Below are 26,338 nucleotides of genomic sequence, written 5' to 3'. Positions count from 1 at the left end.
TCTTGATCTCCATCTATGAAAGCTAGTCACTTAGCTGTCTCTGACTCTATACTTTGACCAAGTACTAGGATACAGCAAGAGGAAAAGACAGAATTCTGATATGTATGCAGGTCAGTGACTCCAAGAGAATTGTAGCATTTCAAAAAGCACAGTAGCTAGGCAATTAGCAACTGCAAAAGGCAGGTTGGCCTCAGGCAACCTACATAAATTCTCAGTGAGTTTAAGAGATGCAAAATAAAAACACTGAAAAAAAAAAAAAGGATGCTAGACTTAGATATACAGATAATATAAACTTGTTTTATTTCACTTTATGACAAAGAAAAAAAAAATTACAAAAATATAAATATACAGAAACACAAGACCAGACACAGGAATATTTACAAGAGGGGAGTGCATTGATAAATACAATGAAACATGGTCGCCACAACCAACTAATCAAATCAGTTCACTACAGCCTGCCCCTTAAAGAAGTAGCACCATTTGCTGTGTGAATCAGTGACATCATCTAGTAAACTGGCACCAATCTTATAATATGGCTGCCTGCAAGGAGTGCCAACAACGAGGTGACCTTAAGAAAAGCAGATTTAGAAAAGCCTTTGATGAGTAAAATATGGTGGTCTGCCCTCCTGAAGAAACTAGTTGTCTGGCCGACTTCCTGGCCCTCTCATCTCAGTAGTTTGTGTTACTGTCCCAGGCCAAGTATACAGAATAGGGGTGAAAATCAAATCACAATTCCAACTCTGTATACTTGAGTGAGTTGGTGACCAAATTAGCAAAGACAGAGGGTGAGCATGACAGCCAGGCAACTAGCATTTGGAGAATGAAAACTCAGCAATGACAAGCTCTGTTTCTCTTAGGAAGGGTTTCCTTCAAAGCAGAAACAATGCTTGCAGAGGTCAATCGTTTCTGAATATACCATGATATAATGGAGTAATAATGCTGACAAATATTCTTTGGCATCCAACACCCATGTGTGAGTCTGAAGCTTGCTTCCCACGCGGTATGCTGTGGTTCTATCCACCTACAACTTTTTTCTTTTTAGCAGCAGAATCACTAACACATACATGTGCTCATCGACAGGCGTGTGTAAAGTGGAGGCATTTACTAGTGTAGACCTTCATCATGGTGCATTAAGCCTTTCCTCCCAAGGATGTACCTACCTCTTGTTTAAATGAAGGAGTTAACTACTATTACCAAGTTACTAAGTGCTATGGTATCATCACTGTTGTGCAAAGAATGGAAATAATGAAAATGTCCTCTTCTCACAGTCAGAGACTTTGGAAGGCAAAGAATTAAGTTATATCACCCCTGAAATCATAAAACTAAATTTCAGAACTCAAAAACGCGAACACATGAAATCTGGATATTTAAAGCGGAACTAAACCCTCATATCGTTTTCAGCCAAGGACTGCCATTTTGGCCTCTGTTTGATCTGCACCTGCGATCTGTTATGACACCAGACATTTTTATGGTTTGACAGTTTGGTTGAAAACACAAGCAACGTGACAATTACATTCCTGGCACGTGTCGGGAATGTAACTCTTTTGAAATCGCTAAATTGATGGGTTTAGTTCTGCTTTAAGTGAACCTGTCATGATAACCTGTATATTAAACACTACTCAACTAGCAAGTCTAATTTTTAGCAAACCCAGAAGTCCCCAAAGTAGGTTATATTACTTGCAATCCTCAACTTTGCTGGAGCTCAATTCCCCCCCCCCCCCATCATACAATGCATTGTGTGCAAAAGAAAGGCATTGTGGGATACCCATAGATCCAACTAGAGCACTGTGGGCAGTGTGCACCCTGATTTAGAGGCCCCTGAGTGCAATCTTTGCTAAACCCAAGTTCACATTGGGCCAATTTGACGTGTCAAATCTGCAGCATTTGCCGAGAACGTAATATTTGAAACCATTAACTCGATAGGTTTAGTTCTGCTTTATGATTTACTGCTGCTCAGGGCTTCAGAAAAATGGCAGCCTCCAGCAAGAAAAAACAGGAGCAATGCTGAGGGCAATTTACAGCCCACACTAATTTCGGAAGCATCATTATTATTGTGGAAGAACATTATTTTTATCAAGTTATAGGTAAAGTTCTGCTTTAAAGAGGAGCTTTAGTACAACTGAAAAGCAGTTTGACGTTTAAATTAGCAGTTTCTGAAACCATAAAAAAAAAGGGCTGTATGTACCTAAACATCCACTAAACCTTGTGGCAAATGTTAGTACTGGACAGTGAGAACAGACAGGTGTGCCTATAGGATTTGAATTTTTGTTTCTGTGTTTGGCCACTCCTTCCCCTCAACAGGTCACAGCCATACAGGTCTGATTCAGGGGGGGAAACAATTCAGGTGCTAAGATTTAAAAGAGAGTTCTCTCTCCTGCTCTTTACAAGCTCTACTATATATAAGTAAAGTCAAAAGAAAGGCAGTTCACAAGTTCAAGACATGCTTAGGTAATCAGAAGAGATGAAACTCCTATTGTGTCATAAGAGATCTTAGCCTCAGAGATTCTAAGGAGGACCAGTCACACAAATCTTTTCATGTATAACTGGGACCTGCAAAGCACAGCGAGACAACACAAATATTTTTGCAGGTTGAAGCTTGGGTCAGAACTCAAAATCTTGAAAATGGCAAGAATGTTCTGCTAGTGTGTAATGGAAAAATAGAAATGAAGCCCTAAAAAGTGGCCCAGACCATGCCTTTTTTCTAGAAACGAGCCCCATAAGCCTAAATCTGGCCTTTTTCTTAGATAGTTAAAAGAAAGAAAAAAACAAGAAATGCAGTTTGTGATTGGCTGCTTGGGTCAGAATTTGTGCTCCTTTTGTAGTATAGCAAACAATGTGGGTTCTATACTCTATTTGTTACCTAAAAGAAAAAGTCACCACATCCTTCAGGGGTACATCTTAGGCTGCTGTGAAGATCCGTGCTTGGTAACAGATGGCAACAATAAAAACCAAGAGGGGGCATTAAAAGACAGGAGAGTCACAAAGTATACAAGGTCCTTTCAGCAATCTCTTAATCCAGTCCAGATCTAGAAAACATAAAATTATCAGGTAGGAAAGGGGGTGGCATCCAGTCAAATAAATTACATTTAAATAAATGGCTTTTAAATATTCCCAGGCTTATTCAATAATGACTACAGCAACCAATCAATATTTACACCTTGGTGATTTGACTGCTGCTAAAGAAGAACGCTTGGTTGTTTTTGGTCACTGCTTTTCAGCTGCACTCTGAATAGCTTTATTGGATAAGCAAATTACTTTTGAAACTTAAAAAAAAAAAAAAAAAAAAAAAAACAGTTACACTAGTGTATTAGTAGTAATTATAACCTCCACACATGAATGGTTGTAGAGCTGCACACTATGCAGTTTTCCTCTAAATCATGGGTCTTCAAACTATGGCCCTCCAGTTGTTCAGGAACTACAATTCCCATCATGCCTAGTCATGTCTGTGAATGTCAGAGTTTTATAATGCCTCATGGGATGTGTAGTTCCGCAACAGCTGGAGGGACGTAGTTTGAGGATCCCTGCTCTAAATACTGGAGAAATTAGCAAAAAAAAAAATTCCCCCCCGCAGTATTATATAATTTTGTGTTTATTAACCACTTGGCCAGAAGATTTACCCCCCTTCATGACCAGGTCATTTTTTGCTTTTTGGCACTGCGATACTTTAACCGACAAATTGAGCGGTCATGCAACGCTGTACCCAATTGAAATGTATGTATTTTTCCCCCACAAATAGAGCTTTTCTTTTGCATTTTAGGGTTACACCAATACCGATATTGGTGCCAATACTAAGCATTTGCACGAGTTTAGGTACTCGTGCAAATGCACTGTACTTAAACCTGCTGGCTCGGTTCTTTCAGTTGTCAGCAGGATTCTCTCACTGACAACTGAAATATACACAAAATTCTGCAGCAATTTTCGGTTGTTAAATATGCACGGTCACTGTACTAATGACACTGGCTGGGAAGGGGTTTACTTTGTGTGGTGCTTTTGCTAAGGGAGGAGATTCATTTTATTTGCAGAAAAAAAAAATCCATAATTTCCCCCCCTTTTAGAAAGGAGCTCTGCCTTGTTTACATAGCTCCATTCTGTGTACTTTCACAATGAATTGCTGCAAAAAAAAAATCACAGCACCAACTACCCGGAGGTGCAATATCACGTACTAGGTACATGATCTGGCACAGAAAAGCCACTTTGCCACTGTACATCTAAGTGATGCAGTCAGCAAGCGGGTAAAGTGGTATCTGTATTGTGAAAGCTGCATCTTAAAAAAAAAAAAAAAAAGGAGCAGAAACCAAAAAAACACTGTAAAATGTGTTAACAGTGTTCACCATGCATTTCCAACAAATTTAAAACGCAGGTTAAAATGTTGCACATAGAAATCATTAACCATGTGAACTGCACTGTTTTAGTACAATATACTTTTACTCGGTGTGGCAGAGCGAGGCTCTGTCCCAATAAAAAAATAGTGTTAAAATGGACACATGGTATGCACATTTGCTGGGTGCAACTCTACAGAGCGTTGATGTGGACTGGAGAAGACTGCTGGTGCAGCTTTCTCCAGGTTTTTGGTACTTTGTCATGAGGCTCTGTAGTTTGGAGATTCCACAGTGTCTGGGGTGGGACGGAATCTCCAACTCTGTATCCAGACTTTGTGATTACCAGCGGGGTGTGTGCTCAGGTGAGAACAGCCCTTATAATGAGAGTGTGCTAAGACCTCATGGCTCCCAGTTGGAGACAGCTCCTGTAAGAGACTCCAGAAATCAGAGAGGCTGTAGGAGACAGACAGAAAGTTGGTAACTGCAAGAGGCACAGCTATAGACGCTCAAGGGAAGCTGTGTATGTTGAGGAGTCCGCTGGTCTGGGTGACCAGGATAACGTGCAGAAGTACTGCTACAGAGATCCAGGTGGGCTAGTATTTTCTGTTTGCATTTGATGGAGAAGAACCCCCCTGCTTTGGAAACCTTTTATTGAACCTTTTATTTTTGCCTTTTTAATAAAAATGGGCTACTATGCCCTTAAAACATAGTTCCTGACTGGTGTGAATCACTGAAAAAACGCATACCACGAGAATCAACAACCCCCAATCTTACATTGGGTACATATTTATCATATGAATGAGGCCTTACTGGTCAGGGATAGTGCCTTGTTCACATAAATGGCGCATTACAGCCAGGACAAGTAACTGTTCCTATTTTATTTAGTTGAGGGTCAAATGATAATTTATTCCTAGACAGACATATCCAATGCAGACTGCTGCAGCAAGAGAAGAGCATGAAAACGGTTCTTGTGAATGGCGGAGAAGCAGTCAGATCAACTCGGTTTTGTGTCCGACAGCAGATGAGAAGTCATCTGTACTGCTATAGAACAAAGCGCTGCACACTGTGTGTAGCTATTGCTACTACAGTATATTACAACACACGGAGCAGCTGTTTCAATTAGTAATGGATATAGTTAGGCTGGCCATACATTATAAAATTTTCTTGTACAATGTTCCTTTAGGTTTACCAAAGCCATATAATAAAGAGGTCAAACCTAAACCCAATTCGTATGCAATCAGGCAAGGCCTTGCACTACATAGTTGAAAGGAAATTGAATAAAAATTGTATAGTGTATGGCCAGCTTTAGTTTGGGCCAGCATGGCACAAGGTATTTATGCAACGTCAAGGTGAACACAGAATTCTAGTTTACTTGATCTATATAAAGAACCATTAGTAACTAGGCAGAAGACTTTGTCTGATCTCAATCTGGTGTTGAAGAGGTTGTGCAGTATCCTCTACATACAATAACATATTTACCTTCTGGAATTGAATGTCTTGCAATACTGTCATGCAATAGGCACTTCCGATATTCCAGAGACTGACAGGCCTGGTATGTCAAGGAACACCTGCAACAACACAATCGACAATTTATGTCTAGTTGTGGTCCATCTTCCCAGAAAAAAAAAAAGAGATTTGAAGTTCAAAATTCCAAAACGGAAGATGCTCGGTAGTTTGCCCTATACAGGCTTTTGGGGGCTCACTGTGTAGGCACAGAGAGCAGCAGGGAAGATTTTGGCTGAAGGATATAAAAAAGGGCACAAGTAGCAGCTACCCACTCAAGTAAGGATCTGTAGGTTAAGGTCAGCAGGACTAGGCTGGGTGGGCAATTGTACTTTTATTCTTTGGCAGGTCACCTCCCTGTCCCCAGACTATGAATACAATTTGAAGAAATAGCAAAAGACTTATGAGGTCATTGTTCTGCTCTCTGGTCAGTACATGCAGCTGACCTGACTGGCCCCAAGTGCTGTCCCTCCCTCTCCCAGAGTACTTGTTTAGCCAGGAGCTACAATAGACTGAAATCAAGTCAAATTCTAAAAAATTTTCACTAGTTACAACAGCAAGGTTGTTTTAATAAATATAATGATTTACTGCAATAGTTAGTGTTTTTTTTGTGTTCATTTTTTTGGGCTGTTATGAAGTATGTGTCCCAGCACCTAATATTCACATGCTTGTCCAAGCTCGCTTTCTCAACCAGCAATTAAATAATGGCAAGCATGGGGACTCTCCCATCTAAGGCAATGGTGGATCCCCTATTTTACAGATCCTCTTTGCCCAACCTTTCCACTAATCATGAATAAAAGGATGGCAAGCAGAGCAAGAGTGGAACAGATGGCATGGGGCTATGTGGAGGTAGATTATGGTATAAATGTACTCGTTTTAATTAATAGAATATCACAGCAACAGACATTTTTTCTTTCAATACAATCTATTATTGAATACCCCATTGTGTAGATGTTTGTATAGATGTTTGTATAGATTATCCATTATATTTGTTTCATGTTTCTTTGCAATATTGACATGTTTGTATTATTGCCATTCCCCCCCCCCCCCCCCCCCCAATAAAAATAGATCTGCAAGAAAGAAAACTGGTGAAAAACAAGGCTAGGCAAGTTGTTTTCTTGAGACAGACGATGTAGGCCATATTTCAGCTGAGAATCAGGCCCACTGCAGGTTGAAACAAAAGTAGCCATTTGCATTAAATTTAGGGTTGCACCGATGCCAAGCATTTGCATGAGTATCGGTACTCGTGCAAATGCTCCGATACCTGTTGTATCTGGTTTAGGCATCTTCATTGTAGCGGGGGGGGCTGGGAAGCCTCACAGGATGATCAGTGCGGCGGTGGGGGTAGTAACGAGCACCAATCCCCCTGTATAGCCTTTCAATAAAGCTGCTGACAACCGCTTCTCCTCCTATTCTACCTCCCGCAGCTTTTTAGCTGCTTTATTGAAAGGCTATACGGGGGGGGGGGGGAGGGGGGATTGGTGCTACTAACTGCCCCCACCACGCACAGATCACCCCTGACTGTCCCTTGTGTCCTCCTCTGGCTCCCTTGCACTTCCGATGTCCTCCTCCTCCCTCCGGACCCCTCCTGGATCTGTCAGGATGGAGAGCAGAGGAAGGAGCTGGTAAATATGTAATTTACCGTCTACTTCCTTTTCTGAATGAGCAGAGTCTGTGATTGCTGTAAACTGTGTTTACAATGCTTCAGTTTATGAATGGAGAGGAGCCTCTGTCTCCTGTCCATTCATTTTCAGCACAGCTGAGGCTGCAGGAAAAGGGACTGGGGAATATGTCCTCAGTCTCTTTTCTTGTCTCAAAGGGGAGATGTCAGGGATCTGTTTAGACCCCTGATATCTCACCAAAGCTACCCAACAGGGCTGATAAATAAAAAATAAAAAGGTTAAATTGTAAATAAAAACTGACACCATCAACTCCCCCTCAAAAAAAGAAAACATTGTAAAAAAAACAAAAAAAAAAACAAACACACACACACACACACACACACACACACACAAATATATCAATTGTAAAACAAAAAAAAATTGCAACATTAAAAAAAAAAAAAGAAAAAGAAGAAGAAGAATTATTGAACGGTATCGGCGAGAACTTGAAAAAAGTATTGGTACTCGTACGCGGTCCTAAAAAAATAAATTGCTAAAAGCAAACATTTAAAAAAATGACAAGTCCACTTTAAGGAGGCCTACCTGCGCCAGAGATGTCCATTAGGGCAGAGAGCCTTTTTACAATCAGTGAATGGAAGAACTTCCTTACACAAAGTGCAGTACTCTGGGAACATTTGCTTGTTCATCTTCTTTTCAACATGACCGATGAGCACCTGCATGATGCCAATACAGAAATGGAGTTACCAGGTGACTACAATGGACTTTTCTTTAAAAAGAGCAAAAACTTTTAAAATAATAAACATAATGGCTGGAAGTTAAAGCGGGAGTTCACCCTAAAAAATTTTTTTAAAGGAGTTCTCTGAGCTAAAACTTTTAACCCCCGCTGTGCCCGGGCTGTAAAACTATACAAAATAAACTTTCACTTACCTGCCTACGATCCCCCGTTGTTCCGATATCGCCGTCCCGTTCTCCGGTCCCGGTCTCTTCCGCTTCCTGTGTGTCGGTGACTCATAGTGCGCTCAGCCTATCAGCAGCCGCGACGGGACATTGCTGCGGCCGCTGATAGGCTGAGCGCACTGTGAGTCACCGACCCCCAGGAAGTGGAAGAGACCGGGACGGCGATATCGGAACAACGGGGGATTGTAGGCAGGTAAGTGAAGGTTTATTTTGTATAGTTTTACAGCCCGGGCACAGCGGGGGTTAAAAGTTTTAGCTCAGAGAACTCCTTTAAGATTAGATTGATGCTCATTTTGTCTAGGGGAATCGGCTAGTTTTTTTTAAAAACGAAGCTGTACTTACCGTTTTAGAGAACGATCTTCTTCGCCGCTTCCGGGTATGTTCTTCGGGACTGGGCGTTCCTATTTTGATTGACAGTCTTTCGACAGGCTTCCGACGGTCGCATCTATCGCGTCACGAGTAGCCGAACGTCGGTGCGGCTCTATACGGCGCCTGCGCACCGACGTTCGGCTACTTTCGGAAAATCGTGACGCGATAGATGCGATCGTCGGAAGACTGTCAATCAAGAAGGAATGCCCAGTCCCGCACTCCATCCCCGGAAGCGGCGGAGAAGATCGCTCTCTAAAACGGTAAGTACGGCTTTGATTTAAAAAAAAAACTACCCGATTCCCCTAGACAAAATGAGCCTCAATCTAATCTTAAAAATTGTCATTTCCGGGTGAACCTCCACTTTAATAAAATTGGAGCAGACAGAATTCATTTTATTGTAATCAAGCAAATCTTATTTTTTGTTTGTTCAATTTCGCTTTAAAAAAAAAAAAACGTTAGAAGCCGGTTGGTTGCCATCCACAGCTGCTGCAGATTCTGCCTGCTTCAGTTTTAGTAAATTCTCCTCAAAGTGAAATAGGAAAAAAAGGGCCAGGCAGACACATTATGTGGTTTGTCCATGTATCAATGTTTCTGTGTATTTCATAAGCGTCATGTGTCAAGTTGAAGGCATACTCAGATCCTGGGCCCTCCACACTGCCTGGCTGCAATTGTAGATCTGCCGGCTTAGCCTGTGGAAGAGTCGGGGATTTGGTCACCATGGTCTCTTTTCATGCCATAAAACAAAAGCAATAATACTGCAAGAAAATGCATTTAGAATAGAAATTCCTAAATGATTAGTGGGCATCCATGAAGCTCAGTAGGGCAGCAGGGAAGCTAAGGAAAGGTTAGATTTGCAGCTAGGGATGGGGACAATAAAACCCATTGCTATGCCCATGTAAGGCAAAGTGCACGTTTATTGTAAACGATCACCTTACAAAACCACCCATTCAGTTTAAAATAGAAATTAAAAGGCAAAACATGTGTGTGTGTATATAGATATATTAAAAAAAAAAAAAAAAAGAAAAAAGAAGAAGATAAATAATTTTTTTCCCCCTTTTATTTTTAAGTGATCACATTCCCCCTGTTCTCCGCTGCATAAGAGCTGAGGGGGAAGAGAAGCAGCGGCACACTGAGCGGCTGTGCAGCCGGGGAGTGTTAGGACAAGTCTGATCATTGGGGAGAGCAGTCTGAGTTCCCAGCACAGCTAGAGAACTAATCATGTTATGCTCTCCTGCTTAGTTTTTAATAGGAACGGACTGAATAGGACGGAATAGGAAGAGGGACTGGCAGGAACACCAGAGATATCACATAAAGGAATCGATACAGAGAGAACAGGATATTTTCTAATAAAAGTACATGGTACAGCAGGCACACATCAGGAATATAAAATGTTGGAGTAACAAATGCTTTAAAAGTGGTAGTAAAGGCAGGTTTTTTACCTAAATGCATTAAGATGAAGAGCCGTCTGTGTGCCACTCCTCCCACCACCAGCCCCCCTTATACTTTCCTGAGCCCGAACTCAATCCAGCAATGTGCTTGAGAGCAGCGGCTCTCCCGGATCTCTCGCTCTCCTTATTGGCTCACATAGCAGTGGGAGCTATTGGTTCCCGCTGCTGCCAATCACAGCCAGTGAGCCAATGAGGAGAGGCAGTGGGGCTGATCCACAATCGGTGTGTGAATGGACAATGTCCATTCACAGAAGCGTCGATCGGGAGTGAGCCTGCCCGAGTGCCCCCATAGCAAGAGGATCGAGACTGCTCCGTGCAAAACCATTACACAGCAAGAAGGTAAGTATACCATATTTATTAATTTTAGGTAAAAAAAAAAAAAATCCTTTAGAACAGGGGTCTCAAACTGATGGCCCTCCAGCTGTTGCGAAACTACAAGTCCCATCATGCCTTTGCCTGTGGAAGTCATGCTTGTAACTGTCAGCCTTGCAATGCCTTATGGGACTTGTAGTTTCGCAACAGCTGGAGAGCCACCAGTTTGAGACCCCTGCTTTAGAATCACTTTAACATGTTGAAGAAATGGACATGCAGCCGTTCTGTGCATTTATTGCGTTTTGCAGGCCCACTGAAATAAATGGTAAATTCACACATGCAACAAGATTTTGAAAAATCTACACTATGTACAATGCCTCTTCACAAGGTTTCTAACCATTTTTCATAATTAAAGGGTTTTAAAGCTTAATTTTTTATTTTATTCAAAAAAAAAAAAAAAAATCATACTTACCTCCACTGTGAAGTTCGTTTTGCACAGACTGGCCCCGATCCTCCTCTTCTGGGGTCCCACGGCGGCTGTCTCAGCTCCTCCCCGCAATTGCTAACCCCCTCGGGAAGCACTCTCCCGAGGGGGGTTACCTTGCAGGCGTGCTCCTGTCTCATACACTCGGCGTCCATAGACACAGAGTGTATTTCTCGATCCTGCCCCCCCGGCGGCCACGTAATTGGATTTGATTGACAGCAGCCCGAGCCAATGACTGCGCTGCTATCAATCTATCCAATTAACGCCGAAACTCTGTGGAGAACAGGAAGCCGGGGATGAGCCGAGCATGTGACCAGGCTCAGGCAAGTAAAAACGGGGGGGGGGGGGCTGGGAGACTCGTCATTGTCGGGTGTTTTTTAACCGTAATGCATAGAATGCATTAAGGTGAAAAAACATGAACCTTTACAACCCCTTTAATGAACAAAGTCATAAAAAAAAAAAAAAGAAAAAAAAAAGTGTTTACAGAAACATGCATGAGTATGTAATAAGAGGTGTGACAGACTCAGCGGTCATTCAGCACCTCAGGACATCTCTGCAGGTAACAAAAACCTTTCCACACCCTAAGCTCCTTACAGCACCCATCCATAAAATGGGCAGAGCTCACAGAAAAACAGGCAAGGCTTAAAACATTCAGGAGACAGTTGAACTATCAATCTTAAAAAATATCCTGAAGCATTAATGGAGACACCAGTACACAGCATTGTAAAATACAGTTACAATACCATCTTATTGCCTACAAGATTTGTTCTCCTGAACAGCTACAGCCATCAAAAGAATTTCCAGCGTCCAACACTTCTGGGTGTCTCAGATGCCTGTGTCTCCCCGCAGCATGCCGTGTCTTCACCTCTGGGCAAGTCGTCATCATCAGCATTTCCTTGCAGTTACATATCAGCCGGGGGTGTCACAGGCATCCAGCATACCAGAAAGTAGAAGTAAAGAGTTGAATGGCTGTAGCTCTGCAAGAGATGAAAGACTGGAAACAAAAGAAAACACACACACATGGAATGCTTCTCTAGACAAGAGGGGGCACATTAAAAAAAGGTTTGCAAAGGAAAAGCGGTACCAACTGTGGATAAAGGTGCTGCACACCCCTAAATGAACTTGGAAAAATGTGTTGCAGCAATGAGTAAATAATAATGAAAATGGAATTTGTAAAAAAGTCTAAAAATGTTATTTAGTGGAACAACAATGATCATATAACAGGCCTCGACAAAATCCGGGCACCCGATCGCAATTGCGACAAGAAATTGTGACCTGGCGCCTGGGGAAGCTTAGGGCTGCAGAAGGCCGTAAAGTCGCGGCTTCAATTACCAGCCGGCACGGGGCGCGACCGCGGCGGGCCCGCGCCCGGCGGTAATTCAGGCCGCGGCTTTGCGGCCTTCACAGAAGGAAGCTGAGGCCTGCAGAACACCCTAGAGAATAAAATGGAGGTTGTTGCAAAAGAGGGCCACACGTTTTTTGCTCCTACTTTTGGTCCACTATTCCATCTGACCTCTCTCCCGTCTGAACCCCAAGGAGGGTTTGCTCCTGGCGGTGTGGTTCACCGGCTGACCTTGGGTTCTGTTTTCCGACACCTACCATGGTAAGTAGTTTACAGCCTCTATCAATGATGACTTTACACACACACACACACATGTGAGGATCATGCACACGTATGTGCCACACGCATGTACGTGGGTGTGCATGTACCAGTTTTATCGATGTTCTTGGAAGCTCATGTCCTGAGTTTTTTAAATGGCGTTTTCCCATCTTATATGATCATTGTTATGCCACTAAATAAAATGTATACTTATTTACAAATTCCATTTTCATTATTATTTACTCATTGCTGCAACACAAAGCCCCTAGAGCTTTAAAAAAATGTAACCTTTCATTCTGGCTGTTATCTGTCAGACAAACGGTAAATATTTTTAAATATTAATGTTATATTTACCTGCTCTGTGTAATGGTTTTGCACAGAAAAGCCCCATTCCTCCCCTGCTGTCACTCCTTGCTCCTCTCCCCTGCTGCTTGCTATGGGGGCACTGGTCTGTGCTTGCTCCCGAGTCCACAAGACATCCCCTCCTCATTGGCTGTGATTGACAGCAGCAGGAGCCAATGGCTCCCGCTGTTGTCTCTGAGCCAATGAGGAGGGAGAAAGCAGCTGCTTTTGTGCACATTGCTAAATAGAGATCGGGCTCAGGTAAGTAAATGGGGAGGGGAGCTGCATGCAGGTTATTTACCTTCATGCAAAGAATGCATGAAGGTAAAAAACCTACAGCCTTTAGAATCACTTTAACTCGCACCTCCATGGCAGCCCTGGATTAGAAGCCCAGTGCCCAAGTGGCAAATAGCTAGAGCTCTGAGAAAAAAGTAAAGCAGACATTTTCAACACTTTCATGTTCTGCATTAGACCCCATTGAAGACGAGGTTACACTTTCTTACATGCTGAAAGTCATACAATGATAATTAACCTGCTAGTATGTTTTTAAAGTGGTTCTACAGACTCAAGGTTTTTTTTACCTGCCAGCATTCAACCTTCTCTGTGCAGCATCCCCCCAGCCCCCTAATGCTTACCTAAGCCCAACGGCGATCCAGTGATGTGCACGAGTGCCCCGGCTCTCCAGGGACTCTCCCTCCTCATTGGCTGAGACAATCACAGCAAGCGAACCAATAAAACCAATAAAAGGGGGGGGGGGGTGGGCAAGCCGTGGCACCGTGTGTAAATGGACACACAGAACAGCAGCGCGGGAGTGAACCTGCTTGGGTGCCACAATAGCACGCCGTTTGCTCTTGAGGCACTTGGCAAGAGGAAAAGGCCAGGAGCAATGGCGGGGGACCAGAGAAGAGGAGGAGCGGGGCTACTCTGTGCAAAATCATTGCACAAAGCTGGTAATGTCCATTACAAAAAAAAAAAAAAAAAGATTTGCCTTTAATATCACTTTAAAGAAACCAAAAAAAAAAACAGGGAGGAAACATGCAGGCAAAGGCAGACAATTCCAATGGTGTCCCTCAAGGTAACTGATCTCAGATATGGGAGCTACTGGTTTGGAGAATTGGGGTCGAATTCTCTGCATGGTCACCCTCCCCAATCCATGAAACACACAGGGAGGTTAATTATTTTCTTACATGATTAGATCTAGACTATGTTTATATGACTGTGACAGGGACACTGAAGTTCTCAGCAGGTTCTCATCAGCAGGAAAAGCCAGAAGTGACTGTATGTAAACAGCTTTGTAGTATGTCACTGCAACATGAACACAGGGAATGTTGGGCAAAAGGCAAATGATTGAACAGCAACAAAGAAAAAAGGTAGGTGGTGCACCTGGGCTGTCCTGTCATCGTCGTCCCTGTTAGCCATCAGATAAGCACAGACACCACGGGTCGGAATACTGGTATATTCTGTGATGCCGGTGTGTAGATAGACTTCTCCCAGAACACGTTTCATCTGTTCCTTGGTCAAATGTGCCTCTACTGCATCAATTTTCTGTTGGATATCCAAAAGACTTTCATCAGCTGAAGGAGAAGACTCCGGCTCTGCACTGTCTCTTAATGTTTTACCAGAGCCATGCTCATCATCATCACCATCATCATCATCGTCATGTCTACTCTCATCCTGATCCTTCTCTTCCTCAGAAATGCTGGCCTCCACAGGGGGCTCTTCCTTCTTGCATACCTTGGATTCTTGGTAAGGTAGTTTCTGCATTGCTTCATAAGTCGCTTTTTTAAAAGACTGGTACCAAATTCTCAGAAGGAAAAGTCGGAACCTCCAACAGTACAATGGACCTCCATCTGCCTTTTTTTCCAAGGCATCAATCAAAAACGGAGGGATGACCTTATCTTTCAGGATCTTCCAGCGCACAATGTCGGTGAGATCCATCTGCCGGAAGAGGTTCTGACTGGAGCTCTCAAGAAGCTGAGCTGCTGCTTCCTCAAAAGTCTTGAGGCACACAAAGTTCACCTGAAAGTTCTTGTTTACTGGATGAATCCAGTTGTTCATGCCTTCAGAGGTGATGCAAGCAAGATATGCCCCGAAGGGACTTACAGCAATGCCGTGAGATTTCACTGACCCAAACATGTCTGACAGATTAATGAGCTGATGTTCAAACTTTAAAGCAAGGTTTGTGAAAATAGGAATCAACTGCTGAACTTTTCCATCAACAGAACAGGAATAAATGGTCCCATTCTGCCTGTCCACAGACAAAGAAATGATAGGCAAGGAGTGAAGTCCAGTGACATGGGAATTGTGAACATTGAGTCCTGCTTTTGATATCAACAACAAACACCAAAATACATAGCAACCACGGGCAGCAACGATAAGACTGCAGCTGCACTTTTGGTAAGGGTGATAGAGAGCTATACATTTAATACTGTTGACTGGCAAACGATCAACCTCTCGCCAAAGGATCACCGGCTGCCGTAATGTGAAGTATCCTTTGACAGCCTTCAAATTCACTGGGATAATTTTGATGGGGCCAAGACTGCTACCTACAATCAGCCCACTCATTTTACGATTGCTGTGTTCATACTCCCACCATGCCAAGACGCTTGGTGACTCCACACCGGACACAATGGTGTTGCAGGAAATAATGGAGCTGTGGTCTTTTATGGGAAGCTGAAATTGCCAAATGGCAACATCTCCGTTTTCAAAGAGTACTGCCAACAGAACGGTACCAACATCTCGGCAAGTGTTGTTTTCCATGATCTCCTGGGTAGTGCATATGCTGGACCACTCCATACGTACGGGGGTCTGCATGCTGTGCCGCCTCTGGTACTCAGGAAAATCTTCCAGTTGTGAATAGGTGGCATTCTCAGTCATGGTGTAGTTGTTCTGAGTTAAACGTTCACCATACATTTCTGTTAGGTCTGCCAGTTGCTTCCACTGCAGTCTGTCAACATTTGCACTAACAGTCAATCGGTTATCCAAAGCAAGTGCGGCTAAAAGGCATCGCCCATTGGCATCGCAACCCACAGGAGACCAGCAGGCATATTTGTATCCTTGCAAGGGTGGCAAACCTTTCCCTTCAGGGTTAAAAACTCTGTCCAGCATAAACTTTTGGCTGACTGTTGGGTCACTTGACCGGGCAAACTTTGCTCTGCACTGCTCCACTTCCTTTGAGGAACCGATCTGCAAGATGAAAGAAACGTTTCAATATCAAGATGAGTGGATAGAACTATTGTCCATGACAGGAAAAGCAACAGATGTAATGTCCCTTTCCTTTACCTCTAAATTCCCCACAGACCTCACCTCACTCCTCCATGCCCATAAATATCTGCTGTTTTCTTGGCAGTTGAACTGAATGAGGGGGGGGGGGGGGGAATGGGCGTTAAGGCAAAACCATCATTTCATATAAGCTTTACCACCTTCAGCTTCAGAAAATGTTACCCCCTTCATGACCAGACCATTTTTTGCTATTCAGCACTGCGCTACTTTAGATTTATATGGAGACCTCTCAGTAGAAAAGATAACATGAAATTAAAGTACCTTCATCCTAGCGTAAATTTGAATAGAGATAGGGTTCATTGGGACCCCAGAGGTCCAAAGAATCCAAAGCGGTAGATAGGGGCGGGTGGACTATATCGGTACTATGCAAGTAAGTTAAACAAAAGAACATTATATATTTATTTCTAACACCCTAGAGAATAAAATGGCGGTCTTTGCAATACTTTTTGTCACACCGTATTTTGCGCAGCAGTCTTAAAAGAGCACTTTTTTTGGGGGGGGGGGGGGGAAACCCACTTTTTTTTTTAAAAAAAAATAAGACAACAGTAAAGTTAGCCCAATTTTTTTTTATATTGTGAAATATAATGTTACGCCGAGTAAATTGATACCCAACATGTCACGCTTCAAAATTGTGCCCGCTCAATTCAACTCGTAATCGCGTTCTGCGATCCACTGACCAAAATCTGGTCAAGGTGCCAAAAACCAAATACAAGTCCAAAGGAGAAAGAAGGTTTGCTTTTCAAGGTCCGAGACTATGGAACGCTTTACCAACCAGCATTCGGTTGGAGGAAAACCACCTGACTTTCAGAAGACAGATCAAAACTCTGCTCTTTTGATGTCATGAGACACGAAACATCAAGCGCCCAGAAGCGATTCAGTTCGCATCTGCCGCGCTATATAAGTTTTTTCATTCATTCGTGGAATGGCGACAAGTTTTATCCCTGTGAAAATCTCCATAGGCGGCGTTAAAAAAAAAAATTCTACAATTTGCACGTTTTAAGTTACAGATGCGATCTAGGGCTAGAATTATTGCTCTCGCCCTAACAATCGTGGCGATACCTCACATGTGTGGTTTTAACACCGTTTTCATATGTGTGCGCTGCTCACGTATACATTCACTTCTGCGCGCAAGCCCGTCGGGGCGCTTTAAAAAAAAAAAAAAAAAATATTATATATATATATATATATATATATATATATATATATATATATATATATATATATATATATATATATATATATATATATATATATATATATATATATATATATATATATATATATATATATATATATATATATATATATATATATATATATATATATATATATATATATTTTTCTCTTATTTTACTTTATTTTATTTATTTTTAAGACTTTAAAAAGAATGTAAACATCCCTTGTAATAGAAAAAAGCATGACAGGTCCTCTTAAATATGAGATCTGGCGTCAAAAAGACCTCAGATCTTATATTTGAACTAAAATGCAATAAAAAAAATAATAAAAATACATAAAATTATGTAATTCTCCATACACAGCAACAGAGAGGACTGGATCGCCTCCGCCACGGCTCTGATAAGCGCCTCTCCTGCCGCCGATAAAAGTGATCTTGCGGCGTATCCGCCGCAGAGACCACTTATCTTGTAGCGGACCTCCCGCTAAAGAAGAGGATACAGGGGTTATGGTAACTAGCTGCTACCATAACTGTATTCCTCTTCAAACAGTCGTCGTAAAACGAGTGGATACATTTCTTTTGGTGGTATTTTGATCACCACTGGGTTTTTCATTTTTATATGTGTATATATTCATAAACGTGTAAAATATATTCTGCTACATGCCTTTGGTTAAAAAAAAAAAAAAAATCCCAATAAGTGTATATTAGAGGTAGACCGATATGGATTTTTCTCTGGCCGATGCTGATATTTAGAAATCTGGGCGGCCGATGGCCGATATATGATGCCGATTTTTGCGGCAGATATTTTAGGACGATTTTTATTTTTTATTGGTGGCACTGGCTCGTGGCACTAATTGGCACTGGAAGGAAGATGGCACTAGCAGAAGGCACTTATTGGCACTGGCAGGTTGCACTGGATGGCACTGAAAGATGGTACTAGCAGGTGGCACTGATTGGCAGATGGCACTGGTTGATGGCACTGGGTGGCAATAGTTAGCACTGGTTGGCATTGGCAGGTGACACTTATGGCTTTAGTTGGCACTGGTAGGTGGCACTGGATCGCACTGGCAGGTGGCACTGGATGGAAGGTGGGACTTACTGGCACTGGATGGTGCCACTGGTATTGGCACTGGCAGGTGGCATTGGCGGATGGAACTGGATGGAAGGTGGCACTAATTGGCACTGGATGGTGGCACTGGTAGGTGGCATTGGCGGATGGCACTGATGGAAGGTGGCACTAATTGGCACTGGATGGTGGCACTGGCAGGTGTCATTGGCACTGATGGAAGGTGGCACTGGTATTGGCACTGGATGGTGGCACTGGCAGGTGGCATTGGCACTGGATTGTGGCGCTGGTATTGTTACTGGCAGATGGCAAGTGGCACTGGCAGGTGGCACTGGTTCAAAAAAAATGGTGTCACCCCCCCTCAGTACAGACCCCCTCTCCCTCCAGTATAGACACCCCCCCCTGCCCCCCAGTAGTACAGACACCAGAGCGGTGTGTGTCCCACGAGCGCGGGCCCCACCTCCTCTGTGGGCGTTAACAGAGGAGGGACGCCGCTCCGGAGCTAGGCTGAAGCCGCGGTCTTTCCTGATGCGGTCACAGCATCAGGAAAGGCCGCGGCTCCGGCCTAGCCCCGGAGTCGTGGCATCGCTAGCGGGAATTGTAAAATATCGGCCCGATTTGGATAAAAATCGGCCAATGCCGATTTCTCCAAAACGGCCAAATATCGGCCTGCCGATATATCGGTCGACCTCTAGTGTATATAGATTGGTTTGCGTTATAGTGTCTATGGAATATATGTATATTGGAATTTTTTTTTTTATACTACTAATGGCAGTAATCAGTGACTTATAGTGGAGCAGGCACTCTGACACTGGGTGGGAAATGACATCACCAGTGACACCAATACTATTATCAGTGCCAATACTATACACTGTCACTGTACTAATGACACTGGCTGGGAAGGGGTTAAGTTCTAGGGGCAATCAAATGGTTCACTGTGTGCTTAAGAAGTATGTACAGTGTGCTGCTCTTACTAAACGATGTGACTGTTTTTTATCCCTGCTTTGCAGGGAGAGGGGAAAGAAAAGAAAAAAACAGCCACATTGCTGCTCTCATCTAAGCACAACCAAAGTCTCAGCACTGAAAGAAGCCCGTTTGGGGTGGCAGAATATGAATGCCAAAACAGGGTGACAGCACTGATCCCATTACTAGGCTGGAGTGCCATAGGAAGCTGCAGTCTATTACTATGGGGTACCAGAATGCTACCTGCGGTGGGAGGAATACTTTGCCACGGTCAGAAGGGTCTGGTACACATCTGCAGCACTAAATCACCAACTGGGGGACACTGAAACCAGCTGCACAAGCATTAACCACTTCAGCTCCGGCAGGTTTTACCCCCTTCATGACCAGGACACGTTTTACTATTTAGCACTGCTCTACTTTACCTGGCAATTGCGCAGGCATGCAACACTGTACACATGACATTTATATATTGTTTTTCACACAAATAGAGCTTTCTTTTGGTGGTATTTCATCACAGGCTTTTTATTTTTTACAATGTAAACAAAAAATCAAACAAAAAAGACAGAAAATTTTGAAAAATAATAATATTTTTTATTTTCTGATATAAAACATGTCCAGTATAAAAATATTCAAATGTTGTCATAAGTTTAGGGCAAAATGTACTCTGCTACATGTCATTGGAAAAAATAAATCCCAATAAATGTACAATTATTGGTTTGCGTGAAAGCTAAAGTGTCTACAAACTACGATATATATACACTATTTTTTTTTATTTTTTTAATACTACAAATAGTGGTGATCAGAAGCTTATAGTGGGAAAGTGCGACGGACAATCTAACACTAACTGATGCTGGGGGGGAGACGGACTTACTGCCATTGACATCTCCAGTGACACCAATACAGTGATAATACTGTCACTGTACTAATGACACTGACTGGGAAGGGGTTAAAATCTAGGGGCAATCAAAGGGTTAACTGTGTGCCTAACAATGTGTAGTGTGTGTTTTATCAAGCAATGTGCCAGTTTTTACTCCCCTTTTTGCAGAGAGAAAACAAGTCACATTGCTGCTCTCCATAGAGGGCTCTGTGCTGTTTACCAACACAGTCAACCAATTGGCGGTCCTGGCCATAAATCATTGTCTGGGACCTGCTGATTAGCTTGTGCTAGAGTGAAAGGCAGCACAGTCAGGGTGTGCAGGCATGCCCTGACCCAGAAGAAGCAGATCACGTACACGTATGTGATTCAGCACAGTGAGGGTGCTCTGCCACAGTCGCCACGTGGTAAAATAGGAACTCTGGCCTTGTTCAGTCGTATAAGCGCCTCTTCTGTACTGAAACTGCTTACTCCAATTTCACTGCACACCCGTGTACCTTAGAAGCTGCAGGAAGTCAGATAAAGCTCTCATTTGCTGGATGAAGGTCTCCAGCATCATCTAGCAGTTTCCTCCCCAGCCTGCCTCTTTTATTTAGTTCTTACACTAATGAAGGCTTATGTGAGTGGGACCCCAGGGTGGTTTGCATGCAAATACTGCCTGCACAGAACGCCAAATCCTCCAGACTGACACCTGCCCCTCATTGGCTCTGCAGGACTGAGAGCTCTGGAGAGTAGTGTGGCCATTTGCTGTGATGCGTTTCAAGATGCCATGTACAGGGCCCTGTGAGCTCCTCCCACCAGCCACCATCTGTGTGCATTGCTTAGAGAAGCACAGAAAGGTTGATGATGGATAGAGTGCTGGAACCAGAGAAGGCAAAATAGAATACAAATTCAGCTTTAAAATATATTTCTGTTTTTTGGTTGATCTTTTGCTTTGACTACAGTAAGGACGGGTTGAGTTTGTATTGCAGTCTGTGTCCCCACTGTGTATACTGACCCTCTATTTGTACTGCCATCTAGAAACAAGTGAGTGGAAACCCAAAATGTTAAAGTTGTCCCCTGAACAAGAAACAAGAGCTGTGGGGAAAGCTTTTAATAGGGACAACTGTCTACCAGGGGAGTTGCTTTTGCTTTGGGACATTTTACTCTAACTTTATGTTGCGTCTCCAGGACAGGAAGTGAAAGGGGTACACTGGTTTCCTCCCACACTACAGGTTACTTGGCTCCTGTCCTAGTATGTGCGATAGGACCTTAGATTGTACAACATACACGGCTCAAATAAATTAAAGGGACACTCAATGGGGCAAAATATCATGCTAGATACAGATATGGACTGGGTAATGTGTAAGGCTGGATTCACACCTGTGCATTTTTAGTGCTTTTTGCATACCTGTACTACAGAACGTGTTCCATTGGAAACCATGTTAAATGGACTATAGTGCAAATCTGCAAAATACACTAAAACTGCATAGGTGTGAATCCAGCCTTGGGAACGAAAGGATATCACATGGTTTGATGGAAATGAAAATGATCAACCTATCAGAGGGCTGAATTCAAAGACACCCTGAAAATACTCATCTTTTTTTCACTAGTTTTGCATGTGGTTAGGTTCAGTGTCATTACTGGTAGCGTGAAGCGATACTTGGACCCTATAAAGTTTGCACAGGCAGTCCAACTTCTCCAGGATGGCACATCAGAACGTGTCATTCTCAGAAGGTTTGCCATGTCTCCCAGCACAGTCTTAAGAGCATGGAGGAGATTCCAGGAGACAGGCAGTTACTCTCAGGCCCCGTACTCACGACCAAACATGTCTGCTGAAACTGGTCCGCAGACCAGTTTCAGCAGACATGTTTGGCCGTGTGTTGGCCCGAGCGGACCATTTTCGGGCGGATCGGACAGGTTTCCAGCGGACAACTGTTTCCTGGACTTGCTTTAAAACAGTCCGCTGGAAACCTGTCCCCCCGACATGTACGGTCGTCTGTACAGACCTACCGTACATGTCCTGCCGCCCGCCATCCCTCGCATGCGTCGAATGACTTCGACGCATGCGTGGAAGCATTTTAAAGGCGGGCCGCCCACGTCGCCGCGTCATTGTCGCGGCGACACCGCGTCATCAACGCGTCGACACCGCGGACACGCCCCGCGTATTGTTTACGCGCGGACTTCTGTTCGATGGTGTGTATAGCCATCGAACAGAAGTCCCCGGGCAGTCCCCGGCCAGACATGTCCGATGGAAACGGTCTGCAGACCGTTTTCATCGGACATGTCCTGCCGTGAGTACAAGGCCTCAGAGCTGGACAGGGCCGTAGAAGGTCCTCAAAGCAGAGTTCAACCCAAAAGTGGCACTTCCGCTTTAACCAATTCAGCCCCGGAAGATTTGGCGGCTCAATGACCAGGCCATTTTTGCGATACGGCACTGCGTCACTTTAACTGACAATTGCACGGTCATGCGACGCTGTACTAAAAATTTACATCCTTTTTTTCTCCACAAATAGAGCTTTCTTTTGGTGGTATTTGATCATCTCTGCGGTTTTAATTTTTTGCGCAATAAAGAAAAAAAGGAGCGACAATTTTTTTAAAATAAAGAAACATTTTTCCTCAGTTTAGGCCGATATGTATTCTTCTACATATTTTTGGTAAAAAAAATAAATAATAATAAATCGCAATAAACGTATATTGATTGGTTTGCGCAAATGTTATAACGTCTACAAAATAGGGGAAAGATTTATGGCATTTTTTTTTTACTAGTAATGGCGGTGATCTGTGATTTTTATCGGGACTGCAACATTACGGTGGACAGATCAGACACTTTAGACACATTTTTGGCATGTCTTTTTTTTTTTAGGGGGGGGGGGGGGGAGTGGGTACATAGTTTTGACCGGTACCCAGCTCCCACTTCTGCTTGTGCTGCCTAGGTGACTTCCTCCTCTCCCTGCAATATTCTGAGACGTGTTCCAGAAGACTGCTCGGCCATTCAGGACGCACCTGGCTGTGAAGCTGCAAGCTGTCACAGCCAGGAACCCACACTAGTGATGTCTGTGCAGGGGAGAGAGGGAGAGATCGCTGGACCGTGATACAGGTATGTGCGTGTTTATTAAAAGTCAGCAGCTACACTTTTTGTAGCTGCTGACGTAATGAACAGAAAAACAAGTGGAACTCCACTTTAACCCATCAGCAAAGAGGAACAGGATGAACACTGCCAGAGCCCTGCAAAATGACCTCCAGCAGGCCACTGGTGTGAATATCTCTAAACAAACGTGCACTGTGGAGCTCAATTGGCATTTGTCATTGATCACCAGAATTGGCAGGTTCGCCACTTGCCCTGTGCTTTCCACAGATGAAAGCAGGTTTACCTTAGCACAGTTGTGTTCGCAACTCCACATGCCCGCCAGGAAGCTGACACTCCACATCGCTAATCACAGGCAGTAAGACATTTCCCGATGAGTGGCTGCACAGTTCAGGAAATCTCTCACTACCCATGATTAGTGTTGCGGAGTGTCAGCTTCCTGGAGGGCACGTGGAGCTGCGAACATGCCTCAGCCCATCCTTACTGAGCATGTGTGACAGATGTGAAATGATCTTGAGAAGCCGTGGAGAATGTTATGCTGCCTGTAACATCGTTCAGCATGACCGGTTTGGTGGTCAGTAATGGTCTGGGGAGGCATATCCATGGAGGGATACACAGACCTCTACAGGCTCGACAATGGCACTCTGATTATCATTAGGTATTAGGATGAAATCCTTGGACCCATTGTCAGACCCTACCCTGGTGCAATGGGTCCTGGATTCCTCCTGGTGCATGACAGCGCCCGCCTTCATGTGGACAGGGTATGCAGCCAGTTGATGAAGCAATTGATACCATTGAATTAGAGGTCGGCCGATATGGGTTTTCTCTGGCCGATATTTAGAAATCTGGGCGGCCGAAATATGATGACGATTTTTGCGGCCAATTTTTTTATTTTTTTGGGTAGCACTGACTCGTGGCACTGGAAGATGGCACTAGCAGAAGGCACTCATTGGCACTGATTGGCAGGTGGCACTGATGGACACTGGCAGGTGGCACTGATGGACACTGGCAGGTGGCACTGATTGGCAGGTGGCACTGATTGGCAATAGTTAACACTGGTCGGCATTGGCAAGTGGCACTGATGACTTTAGTTGGCACTGGCAGGTGACACTGGATGGAAGGTGGCACTAATTGGCACTGGCAGGTGGCATTGGCAGATGGCACTGGATGGAAGGTGGCACTAATTGGCACTGGATGGTGGCACTGGCAGATGGCACTGGATGGCAAGTGGCACTAATTGGGACTGGCGCAAAAAAAAAAAAAAGTGTCACCCCGCCTCAGTACAGACCCCCTCTCCCTCCAGTATAGACACCCCCCCCCCTGCTACAGACACCAGAGAGCGGTGTGTGTCCCACGAGCATGGGCCCCTCCTCCTCTGTGGGCCTAGCTCTGGATCCATGGCACCACTAGCAGCCATGTAAAATATCGGCCTAATTTGGATAAAAATCAGCCAATGCTGATTTCTCCAAAACGGACAAATATCGGCCGATATATCGGTCGACCTCTACATTGAATTGCCCCCACGCTTGCCTGACCAAAATTCAATAGAACACCTCTCATGTGTTCATCCAGGCCACCATGTTACACCTTAATCTGTTCAGGAGCTCAGTGATGCTCTGGTCCAGATCTGGGAGGAATTACCCCAGGACACCATCCTTCGTCTCGTGAGGAACATGCTCCGATGTTGTCAGAGATATACAAGCAGGTGAGGGCCATACAAACTACTGAGGAACATTTGTAGTTGCTGTAATGAAGTTTCAGCAAAATGGACTCGTCTACCACATAATTTTTTACTTTGATTTTCGGGGTGTCTTTGAATTCAGCCCTCTGTAGCGATGTAACGATGTGCCGTCCTTTCATTCCTAACACATTACCCAGTCCATATCATTAATGACATCCAGCATGAGATTTGTCCCCATTGAGATTTGATATGTTCTCAAAACTTTCCAATTTTCTAAACAGAGTATACATAGTGCTGTGTACATTGTCAGCCGCCTATAGGTGTACATGTCATGGATAACAGAGCCCCCCTTATAGGGGTACATGTCATGGATAACAGAGCCCCCCTTATAGGGGTACATGCCATGGATAACAGAGCCCCCCCTATAGGGGTACATGTCATGGATAACAGAGCCCCCCCTATAGGGGTACATGTCATGGATAACAGAGCACCCCTATAGGGGTACATGCCATGGATAACAGAGCCCCCCTATAGGGGTACATGTCATGGATAACAGAGCCCCCCCTATAGGGGTACATGCCATGGATAACAGAGCCCCCCTATAGGGGTACATGTCATGGATAACAGAGCACCCCTATAGGGGTACATGCCATGGATAACAGAGCCCCCCCTATAGGGGTACATGTCATGGATAACAGAGCACCCCTATAGGGGTACATGCCATGGATAACAGAGCCCCCCCTATAGGGGTACATGCCATGGATAACAGAGCCCCCCCTATAGGGGTACATGCCATGGATAACAGAGCCCCCCCTATAGGGGTACATGCCATGGATAACAGAGCCCCCCCATAGGGGTACATGCCATAGATAACAGAGCCCACCTATAGGGGTACATGCCATGCATAGACAGAGCCCCCCTATAGGCAGCAACCCTCGGCCTTACCCGGAGGAAGCAGGTCTTGGGCGAGGCGGGCACACAGGTGCGGTGGAGGGTGAGCTCCGGGCTGCTGCCATGGATGTCACACAGCTGCTCCAGGACGGACACATTGCTGCTGGTACACACGGACAGCCGGTGGTCCTCCGACCAGGAGAGCGGCTCCAAGCCGGTCACCGCCTGCAACAACTTCACCACCGGCTCCCGTTTACACGCCGATAGGCGGAAATTCGGCGGCCGCCGCTCCTCACAGGACTCCGACATCCCGGTACACCCCGGAGACCGTCACAGCGACGTCATCAGTGCGCGACCGCAGGAGAGAAAGCGAGAGGACCCCGG

The 26,338-nt window shown here is 44.3% G+C and overlaps 1 protein-coding gene across 2 annotated transcripts; it reads right to left on the bottom strand.

Annotated features, from left to right (window-relative positions):
- Positions 1–277: 277 nt before the first annotated feature.
- On the bottom strand, positions 278–26,328 carry GTF3C4 (general transcription factor IIIC subunit 4). 2 transcript variants are annotated; one of them, XM_040324424.1, is made up of 5 exons: positions 26,009–26,326; positions 14,340–16,142; positions 8,027–8,157; positions 5,799–5,887; positions 278–3,026 (listed from the first exon to the last, which is right to left on the bottom strand). In XM_040324424.1, exons 1-5 carry the CDS (start codon positions 26,261–26,263, stop codon positions 2,962–2,964), a joined length of 2,343 nt encoding a protein of 780 aa, XP_040180358.1. In that variant the 5' UTR covers positions 26,264–26,326; the 3' UTR covers positions 278–2,961. The 2 variants fall into 2 exon arrangements, with proteins under 2 accessions (XP_040180358.1, XP_040180359.1); XM_040324425.1 differs by lacking the exon at positions 8,027–8,157 and having other exon boundaries at positions 26,009–26,328.
- Positions 26,329–26,338: the final 10 nt, after the last annotated feature.

Source organism: Rana temporaria, chromosome 9 (genome assembly GCF_905171775.1).
Source record: "Rana temporaria chromosome 9, aRanTem1.1, whole genome shotgun sequence".
Lineage (NCBI taxonomy): Eukaryota > Metazoa > Chordata > Amphibia > Anura > Ranidae > Rana > Rana temporaria.
Note: the sequence above shows the minus strand (reverse complement) of the source record. Positions and strands in the feature narration are given on the sequence as shown.

Bases quoted from the DNA above. Each gene is read 5' to 3' on its own strand.
- GTF3C4 (XM_040324424.1), bottom strand. From the start codon at position 26,263: ATGTCGGAGTCCTGTGAGGAGCGGCGGCCGCCGAATTTCCGCCTATCG. The intron at 16,143-26,008 runs GTAAGGCCGAGG...TTCATCTTGCAG, and splicing joins CCAAGACCTGCTTCCTCCGG to ATCGGTTCCTCAAAGGAAGT. The intron at 3,027-5,798 runs GTAAATATGTTA...TATGTTTTCTAG, and splicing joins AAGACATTCAATTCCAGAAG to ATCTGGACTGGATTAAGAGA.